General features: G+C 45.3%; 1 protein-coding gene across 1 annotated transcript in view; it reads right to left on the bottom strand.

Annotated features, from left to right (window-relative positions):
• Positions 1-8318, bottom strand: part of LOC146177168 (endothelin-converting enzyme 1-like) — a 13980-nt gene extending 5662 nt beyond the window's left edge. Inside the window, exons 1-3 of the mRNA XM_084581478.1 lie at positions 7350-8318; positions 3329-3760; positions 1-92 (exon numbers count right to left, since the gene is read on the bottom strand). The exon at positions 1-92 is cut by the window's left edge and continues 94 nt beyond it. Coding sequence (XP_084437604.1) covers positions 1-92; positions 3329-3760; positions 7350-8318 — 1493 coding nt within the window. The remainder of the gene's footprint in view (positions 93-3328; positions 3761-7349) is intronic.
• Between the last annotated feature and the right edge of the window lie 1864 nt (positions 8319-10182).

Here is a 10182-nt window from a genome sequence, read left to right as displayed (position 1 = left end):
CCACCAGGCAGACAGCCTAGCACGCGGTCTTTGAAGGTGCTCTTCACGGCTTCGCTCAACCATGATGAGACAATGTTGCCCAACGGGTCCACCTGTGCAGGAAAGCTGGATTGATCTTCATTTTATCAGTACGCAACAGTTTAGTGGTTCAGAAAAGATGATAAAAAACAGTCCTCAATACAACAACGAACATTGTGAGCATAAGCTAACGATTGGTGGTGGTCAAAAGGCAGCTTGTGTGATAGAAATAAACTTTTCCTGTCTTTTTGCCTCTCCCCTAAACTCAGAAATTTAGTTTTTTAAGGAGTTTATGCAATTTTCTTGAGTGCAATATATACATTTACAAAGAAACCAAGCAGTCTCTTCAGAATTTACATATTATACTTATACACAGATTGGTAAAAACAGCTTTAAGATTACGTAACGTAATCACAGAAAATATGCCTAACCGGTTTACTGAGCGCCTTGGAAGAAATTCTCAAGTGTAAGGTTAGCATCGTCTTCAGGACAACAGTCCCACTCAGCTAAATTATGACTAAACATTTTGTGCTTTCGCACTGGATGCACTTAGCAGAGGTAACCCCTGTAATTAGTTTCTTTCTTTACATACAATTTATAATGCTGCTTGGCTGATGGGGCGACCCTGTGGATGACATCATAATCTTGGAACTCCCTTCTAGGGGACCTGGCAACTCGACGATGTCGCGTGCTCCTGTACTGTCACATAAACTGCTAATCAATCAGCCCTCAGCCATGCAAACTGGCAGAGCATCCACCTACCTACCTACAAAATTCCCTCATTGGTCAAGGGGTTGACATAAGGTCGAGTGTCGTGGCCGAGTACTGACGCATTGACGTGTGCGTGACGTCACTTGAAATTTTGACCTCTCTAACCAATCAAAGTTCTGCACCACTACAGTCGCAGTTCGCTCTCAAGATATCACACGTGTCCTAAACGACGTGCGACGCCAAGGCAGAGATTTTTTCTGGAAATAGTTTCTAATGCTATTATAGTATAAAATTATTCTTCAACGAATGTAACATTCAGTACACTCCCCCAAAAACGTGAGTGTTTTTGCAACCCACGCCAATATATGTGCTTCGTTCTTGCAACCCAGTCCGCAGAAAGGCGAAAGAAAATGGGCAGGCAAAGGAACTGCAGATGCCGAAAGAGCAGTCCTGACAGGGACTCAAACCTTAGCACTGCATTTAATGCAGTAAGCCACTAACTTCCTTTTATGGCATACTTCCGGGCCTTTCTTATGGAACTTCGCTTCCAACCCGGACTGTGCATGCTCAAGGAATGCTGTCAGGCTCTAATCCCATGTTTTCCCCATAACTTGAGTCAAGGATTCAAAAGTTAAATACTTGAGATAAGCCAAGAAATACCTTTACCAGCTGCTCTGCGCAACACAGGCATCTTTGTTTCGGGAATAATTATTTAAGTTATTTTTCTAATTTACTTAATATTGAATTTAAACGGTAAATGTGATTTGCAACAGGTAGAGCACGTTCAAAAACTTCCATCTGTTTTATTTTCGGTAAAGGAAGCCGCGCATGTGTCTTTTTTTCTGAACAAGAAAGGAAGCCCGCGAAATGCAAAAACAATCACGTGTCAAGCGCATTCGCGCGCCGCGATTGTGCTGCTCCCAAGTTTGCATTGGGTGAGCCAAGATCACCTTCGGTCGTGACTCAATGGCCTAGTTAAAGCGCGAATCTGATGGCTGCAGCCCGCTCAGCCGGCTCGTTGCGCACGCTGCAGATTGCACCGTCCACATGCACCGACTGGCTCACGTGAGCGAAGAAAGCACCGCAGATATATCGGCTTGCCGCTGCACGCGGGCCAGCTGATTTCCTGAACTCAAGCCATGATTTTAAAGTAGCACTATCGTCGTGCGCGCATGCCCCTGTTGCGTTGATTTTTTTTTATTCGTAGGCTTTCTTTGGAACTCGGAGAAGATACGCGTCCCACTTTCTTTCCCGACAAGAAATGTCATAAGGGTTTATGAGCAGGCTCTTCAATTTTTAAATTGTACATATTATCTATCGTCAGTATTAAGTAAACTATATCGATTATCCAAATTAACTGTTTCTGAAACACATATTGCCTGTGATGCGTAATATGGAAGGCAACTGTTTGCAACTGGTTCCGTGACCAATCTCAAAAATGTAATTTTTAACCCGTGGCCCAAATTAGCTGGGACGCGTGGTAGAAATGTGTTCTCCGATTGAATGCCGTTTACTGCATGATTTATTGTTCTTGTGTACACCTCTCAACATTAGGATTGATGTCAGTGCCTCTAAGCGATCCAGTCATCGACACCAGTGAGCAGCACTCCATCATCGGAATGTTTTCACACGCAATCCCTGTTTAAACGCTGCAGGGCTAAATAACCGTTTTGCAGAAAACCCACCATCGACGTTATCGCCGTTAGCGAGAAATCCCAAGCAAGGGTGACGGTCGTTTGCAGACCACCCGCTGATAGGTCAGGTGCTTGTGCGACTTCGTAATACCACGCGACCTGCTATTGTGGTGGGTGAGAAAGCAATCGAACTCACCAGGGGCGTTGGATCCAGCGCCAGGTACGCTAATCCTAAACCAAGCAGGCATGTTCATATACGGATTCGTGAAGCGGAGCTTGCCGCATAATGGGCGGTCTTCCGCATAGTGTAGTATCGTAGGAAGGCACGCTAATGATTAGGTGTGAGATTACAGTGGCAAAAGTTAGGGGTCCGCAACCATTCGAGTAGTAACAGGTGTTTAATTGAAGTAAAACCGGCAAGTGAAGCAGCAGACAGGAGCCGCTAACGCAGTCATGCCATTTACTTGAAGGTGGAGCTTAACCTTACCAATAATTGTTTTGCATTCAACAAGATGAACAAATTACAATTAATGATTTGTATAAGAGGATAGCTAAAAGCAACGAAAATACCTCCTAAAAGAATCAAGCATGGTCCGTGCGCTGACTATCAGCTTATACTTCGGAATGAGCCAGCTAAGATATGAAACGTAATCAAGGCTAACTTGGGAATAATAGAACTATGGCCACATTTAATTCAATAGCGTCCCACGTCATTCAGGTGTCCGTCCCAGAGCGTCATTCTGGGCCGGCTACAAGAGCATTGCAAAGGCTTTGGAAGCGGATCCGTTTAAATACGTTCGCCGTGAACTGGTCGCAACGGCTCACTCTTACACGGGAATTCAGAAGTAACTGCATATTAAAATTCATGAAGTGTAATCGAAAGTAAAATGTCGCAGAGTGTGCAACGAGACTAGTCAGGACAACGAAACTGTGAATTGCGTTTCCCGTATACAGATCCCGCTTACCTTGACACCTTCGCTGTCCACAGCGCCGACAAGCTCCTTTGCGTAAAGATAACCCAGACCGCCGTATAACATGGCCTTTGTGCCCTCCTTGTAATATAAAGGCGGGGCCAGAGCTCCCAATGACAGAGAGAGCTGGTTCAGTACGTGAACGTATTGAGCGTACGGCTGGGCCATACTTTCTCCGATCCGCAGCTGCTGCAAGCCGGCGTCGGAGCCGATGAGGCCGCGCAGTCTGCGCCGAGTCTCAATCCAGAAATGGGCAAAGGAGGGGGCACTCTCGGGAAACTTGGTGTACGCCTCCTCAAGACCCTCAGCAGTGAGAAACTTCTTATCCGGCCACAGCACGCTGCGCACGGCACGGATCTTCTCGGCCGCGACACCTTGAGTCGCATTGTCCAGCCATGGTACGGCAGATGCCTTCTCGAAGGCAGTCTGTGGAAGCATGAAGCTCACCTGTATGCTCTTACTACGTGCACGAGACGACAGAGATGCTAACGTGCCGTCTAGCAGTGTTCGCGCTGTGAAGATTATATATGAGAGATGCCTGGAACCACACGCGAAGAGGATGACTCCCTCTCGACGACCCACAAGACTTCCAACTTCATCCGAACAAAACGTAAACGATAGATTCGTCAAGAACATTTTATCCAAGTGCTACGCGGGATAACGACAGCCTAAATACAATAATTGTTAGGGGAATTCCTTTTGAAATATGTCGACGAGTGTCATCACGCCCGGAATTTTATTTTTTAATCTGTTTTTTTTTATTCGGTTGATTTCTTAACTCATAATTTCCAATGGGATTCTCAAATTTGTAATATAGCAGTTGCTAATTTCAAGGCCCAGCAAGTTTTCATATATGTATATATTGGATCACCGGCCACTCTTTAAGCCCACAATCCTCTCTTCCGTTTTTACTAACATCTACAGCACATACATTGTCATTACATTCATTAATGCTTAAGCATATGAAATTGGTGGTTGTGACACTACATCCATGGACAATGTGGACAACCATATTGCGGCAAACTATGCGTTTGAAGTGCCCAGAAACAGTGCTAAAATTATGTTATTTCTCGATGTTAAACTCCGCGTTTGAAGACGCTATCTGGCCGGATCCGCATAAAAATATCGCTCACTGGCAAGCACAAAAGTAACAAGCGTTTTGGATCACAGACCAGTGAGCTGGAAGGAGCTTTGCGTGCCATGTCGCGTTTAACGTGCTCTGTTCACGTCATGTTACAATAAGCTTATCAATAAAGACTATGCATTGTTTTAAGCGTTGGTTAACCAAAATGTTTACTCTGCGCAAAAAAAAAAAAAAAACATATCGGAATTCACTGCTTTAGAGAAAGTGAGATAAATACGAGGTTAGGAATGCCAGCATATGTCGGCACTGTAATCAATCGACAAGCATCTTACGCCAGTAAACATTTGATGCAATGTGGACTGGATCGACAACCGAAGTTGCTCAATATAAGTCTGGCGCCTGAATAAAAACATTTGCAAGCCGCTTCTTTGGCTATTATAGCCATCGTTAATAGCAATGGGCAACATACGGAAAGGGGCAATAACTCGGCAGTGTTCGAAAACAGTGTCACTTGTACGTACTGCACTGTGCTAAACAATGTGCCTACCTTACGACATAGAAGCGTGGCTTAACCATTCTATAATACTTAAGGTCTGCGTACTCTATGCCGTCACGCGCCTTCTCTGAGCTTGGGTGAACCCAAAAAAGACGGTCGAGTTAGTCCATGCGCCATATATCGGCACTGTGCGTCTTATGTGAGCACAAACGTTCTGATAATAAGCAAGAATGATAGTTCTCACGGGGCTATTCGGTTTTAAAGAGCACGCATGTGTTGCATATGACCTCTAGAAAGTTTACCTACAAGTAGATAGAAAAGGCGTGGGCGGTTATCAAAAAAGCTACCCTGAGAGGAGAAAACAGATGAGAAAAAAGACGAGAAGAAGAAAGGAACATTTAGTCACAATATGTCACTGCAGAAGACTGATATTAGCTAACAAAACAGAGCCTTGTGTGCTTTCAAAGCAGTTGATAGGCCAAGGATTGTATCCGCCAATAAAGGGCGAGGATCGAGGCGACCAACGCTCAAAAGCGTGGGAGGCTGCTGCTTTCTGAGAAGAATATATTTATAAACCCCTGTCCCAAAATTTAGAAATATTCAAATAAGGCACAGTGGAGCCATCAGAAATGAATCTGAAAAAAAAAGGCACGCTGTTCTGCGACATTTTTACGCTTGCCAACTTTTCTTACTGGGCGAATCAAAATAAATATGCAGCCGTACATTCGTTTCCACTGGTTACAGCCTAGAGTCTAAGCCGCCAGAAAACGTTGGCTGTGGCTTAGCTCTGTTTAACCCTGATTGAACTGCAAAAGCAACTGCTACATGATTATACTTGCGGCCAAAGGGAGAATGGGATGCATAAGTTCACTCACCGGTGTTACATCATTTTTTGCCACAGCATTCGCGCACAGAACACGCACTTTCAAAGAGGTTGTTCGTGAAGCGGTGGTGAAACTCGCGTGGCAGACTAGGGCTCGCCCACTCTTTGTGCAAAATCTGCGCGCCGGCCACCTTCCCCATCTACAGGCTCAACGATTAAACCGGCCAGAGCCCTCGTCTTTGTTTTCTCGAGACGTGCAGCGAGCTCTTCATTCGTTGCTTTAGCACGCCGTCTCCTGAGGCTTTCTTTGCGCCTGCCAATTGTGGCTACGGTATACGAGTGTGGAGTGAAATGTTTGGCTGCGTGCGACCGAGCGTTGCATCGAACACAACCAGCATTCCGTTGAACGCATCAATTGCACCGGCGTTATAGGCGGTGGTAGTAAAGACGGTGGTAGTAAAGGCGGTGGTTGGTAGCCTGACATCGAACAACTAGAACTCAATGCCTAAGCACAAGCACTTTATTTCCAAGAAGAAAAACGTTTCCTCGAGCTGGTGCCCTTGAGACCTCTTCAGGTGTTTACATTTCCTCTGGCTCTGGGTTTAAACTTTGCATGCCGACCAAAGCTATGATGACATCATAGTGAAGGAATTTTATGCACATGCATGTTTCAGCGATTTAGTATATGAGTAGCAGATGACGTCGCAGTCAATGCATTGTTTTATTTACCACTGCCTCTTGAAAATGCACGGCTAAACCTATCTCAGAAGCACATATATCGATCCTATACAGCGCTTGCCCCCACGCAATCAGAATTGTTTTTAAAATAAAACTTGATTATGTCATATTGAGCCCCACACTTATATACAATTTAAAGCAAGTCATGTTGTCCGCACTTCTCTTTCGTATATTGTTTTCTGCAGCCAAATGTGCACACAGTACTCTATGTACTGATTGTTTCGCTCTGTGCATTGCCTCCTTGCACATTGAACACTTAAAACTCTGAAGGATACCTAATCCGCGACTTCGAGGGTATCACGTGATCTTTTAGTGGCTACCACCTGTCCATTCCCTTGCTGCATCGTTTTTTTTATGAACATTGCTACTAATTTAATCATTATTTTTGTGAACTTGTCATCCAAGATACTCTTGTAGGTTTTCAAATTAAATAAAATGTCATTACACGTTCATAAAAAGCCTCGCATAAATCAAACCGTACGAGCATGTCTGTTGGGCGCAGCGTGTCCCCACCTCGCAAATTAGAAAAAATGATGCCAACAAAAGCCTGCGCACTGCCCAGCGTTGAGTTGTACAGCATGTTTCAGTCTATATTATTGCCACAATTAATCAAATGGCTATTGGACATTCGCCTAAAGTTTCTCAGAGAGACATCAGAGATACAAACGAAGTGGTCTTCCCTGCTGCGACATATATCTCGCTTTGTAGATAAAGACAACAGTCATCCACCTCCGATGGTATCGGCGTTCTTTCCTATTGTCAAATGTTGCATAAAGACGCTAATAGCGCTTACGTCTTTAATACCCGTCATCCACCCTTCTCTGCTACAGTTTAAAATCAAGGATTTAAGAATTGTTCAAGTTTCTGCCCTTACCTGTACGATGTTAGCCAGCTTGGCGTCAATGATCCGACGCTCCTCATCAGTGAAGTAAGTCACCGCCGCCATAGCGGCCACCAGTACTTTGTAGCTCGCCTCAACCTGGCTGGCGCAGAACAAGGTTCGCACTTGATTGGCTCGGCGCTGACTTCCATGCAAAATGAGCAGGACAGCGTCGGGGTTGGCGACGGCTGCGTACGCCTCCAGGAACAGCCACGCCAAATTACGGCGCACGCTGCTATCATTGAACTTGCCGAAAATTTGCAAGGTCGCATCGAGCAGGTCCAGGTCACTTGTGAGCAATAAATCTTCCATCGTGAAAGGCGGCTCAATCTTGAGCATTCCGTCGATTACATATTTTAAGTAGGCCGCGTTCGTGAGATGCAGGACTTTGCCCAATTCTCCCAATGGCATTACAGCAGGCACTCTCACGTTGCCCTTGCTCGACGAAATGAACACGTCAAAAATCTGCAGGAGCATACTGTAAGCTTCCTTAATTCTTTCCGGCGGCAGCGATATGTGTTGGTCCTTAGCAAAATGCTTGAAGATGGCGCTGTAGACTCTGTCGAAAAACTGCCTTGGTATTTGTCTAAAGATGGTTCTCCACTCCAGCATAAGATTGTTCGCAGAGAAGAATAGACGTCGCTTCTGGCCGTCATCCGCCGCGGATGGGAGTAAGTTCAGCGAAAACCAAAGGTTGACGTTCCAGTTGAAGGCGAGGTCGAAGAGAACTTCCACTGGAGTACTTCCTGTAGCATTTTCTGGCGGATCCTCTGGCCAGCTGAGGCCATGCTCACTCATGAAATTCTTCAAGACGCCTACTTGTGAGCCCGTCTGCGTCATGCAGCTGTTGAACATGGCAGAAGCTTTTCTTCCGGCGGGAAGCCGGGCGAGTCCCTCTGCTAGTGTGTCGGGTACCCTCGCCAGCCACGACATCACCATGTCCGTAAGCACAGAGCGAGACATGTCAGCGAATTCTTTGCGGGGCTCCCAACGACTGCAGACGTGCGCAGTGAAATCTTTGCACGGATCCACGTTCATGTCCAGCTGGAGTTCGATTAGGGCCCTATCAAAAACACAAAGACATGCGACTCAACTGCTGCATCCCCGCCCTGTGTCACACAGCATTCAGACCACAGCTTAAATGAGAGGGGGATACGTGTACCGTACTACTTAGACCAAGTGTTGCGGAACGAAGTGACATGTGTCGCTTTCTGAGTGCGTCACCTTTTGGAACAATGGCTTATGTAGCGCACAAGCTTAGGATTTTACACAGTACCTTCCGCTTTTTGCGACGTTTTCAAAACTGTAAATTCACACCAAGCGGATGGTTGAACACGCGCATACGCCTTTCTCTTCTCTTCTTCATACGGCCTAAGTATTCCAGCGAGGCTTCGGACGACAAATGTAATACACAATAGTTTCATCTGACCAGCCGGATAGTGTCGTTAAAATTCTGGAGATGGAAATGTCTTAAGGAAACAACGAGCAGGAGAACGATCCGATGTTTGGCAGATTCAATATTATTTCCCAGTAACATTGTTGTACAGTGAACCAAAGCATCAGCTGGACTTTTGGCGACATCTGGTAGCCGCTGCGTCTATTGGTGCAGGTTTAACCATGTCCTTTATGATTACCTCAGCTGCAACGACGCGCTTCACCGTGGAGGCCACATATGTGTGGGGCCATCTGGGAATCGCTGCTTGAAGCGGCATATATTAAGCCTCCTTATGAATGGTTATGAAGAGGCAAAGTAATCACCAGGTGGTTTAGTGCCTATGACACTATGCTACTGAACCGCAGTAAACGGGTTTAAACGACACAGTTTAAGCCCCACCGGCTCGAGGCCACTTCAATGATTTTTTATTGATAAATCACTTGTAGTGATCCTGGTGACTAACAGGCTACGTCACACTTTTAGTTGGTAAGATTGAAAGGCTCGTCGGGGAGACTCGCGCGTTACAGCCGCTATACCGGACTCAGTTTGAATTATCTGTGCGAGGCCACGTGATTGTAACCTCACCAAAAAGAACGGTGGCACAAACAACTGTAGGACAAGATTCTTAATCGGCGTTACTGAGTGTTATGAGTGTTTTCGCTCTAAATGTTCGGGATACACTTAAGCTACGCATTACATCAGTTATTCGACAGTGTTAATGGGTCTACTCAGCAACCTCTTGTGCACTTTCCAGGCCATTCCGTAAAAAGACAATTACAACCTTTATTTTTTAATTTACCGCGATACACACACTCAGTTTCTTAACAAAGTCAAATGAATGTGCTTTGATGGCATAGAAGCATCTTCTCCGACTCGCCAATCATGCAGGAATCACGATACCATCTCCATATGAATACAGTCATTTTTCTTTCAGTGTAATTATTTCACGTTCTTACGATGCAGGCATCGTAATTAAGATTAACAAGCACTATAAACTGATGGTTGTACAGGCGTACGCACCTACATGTATTCATGATGACCAAACCGTTTGGAGCTTCTACAAAGATGCAGAATCGGCAACGCGGAATGGAAACACGTAGTATACTGCACTAATGGGCGACTTCAATGCCAAGGTAGGAAAAAAGCAGGACGGAAATTAGGGAGTGGGGGAATATGGCATTGCTTCTGGAAAGAGCAGGGGGAGTTACTAGTTCAGTTTGAAGAGCGCAATAAATTAAGAATCATGAATACCTCGTTCAGCAAATGGAGGACCCGGAAGTGGACATAAAAAATTGCTAATGGTGAGACGAAAAATATAAACTGACTTAATACTGTGTTCTAACCCCACCATTATGCAATATGTATAAGTAATCGGGAAAGTCCTATGCAGTG

This window comes from Amblyomma maculatum, chromosome 10, assembly GCF_055883805.1.
Source record: "Amblyomma maculatum isolate TAMU_Amacu chromosome 10, ASM5588380v1, whole genome shotgun sequence".
NCBI classification, from domain to species: Eukaryota; Metazoa; Arthropoda; class Arachnida; order Ixodida; family Ixodidae; genus Amblyomma; species Amblyomma maculatum.
Note: the sequence above shows the minus strand (reverse complement) of the source record. Positions and strands in the feature narration are given on the sequence as shown.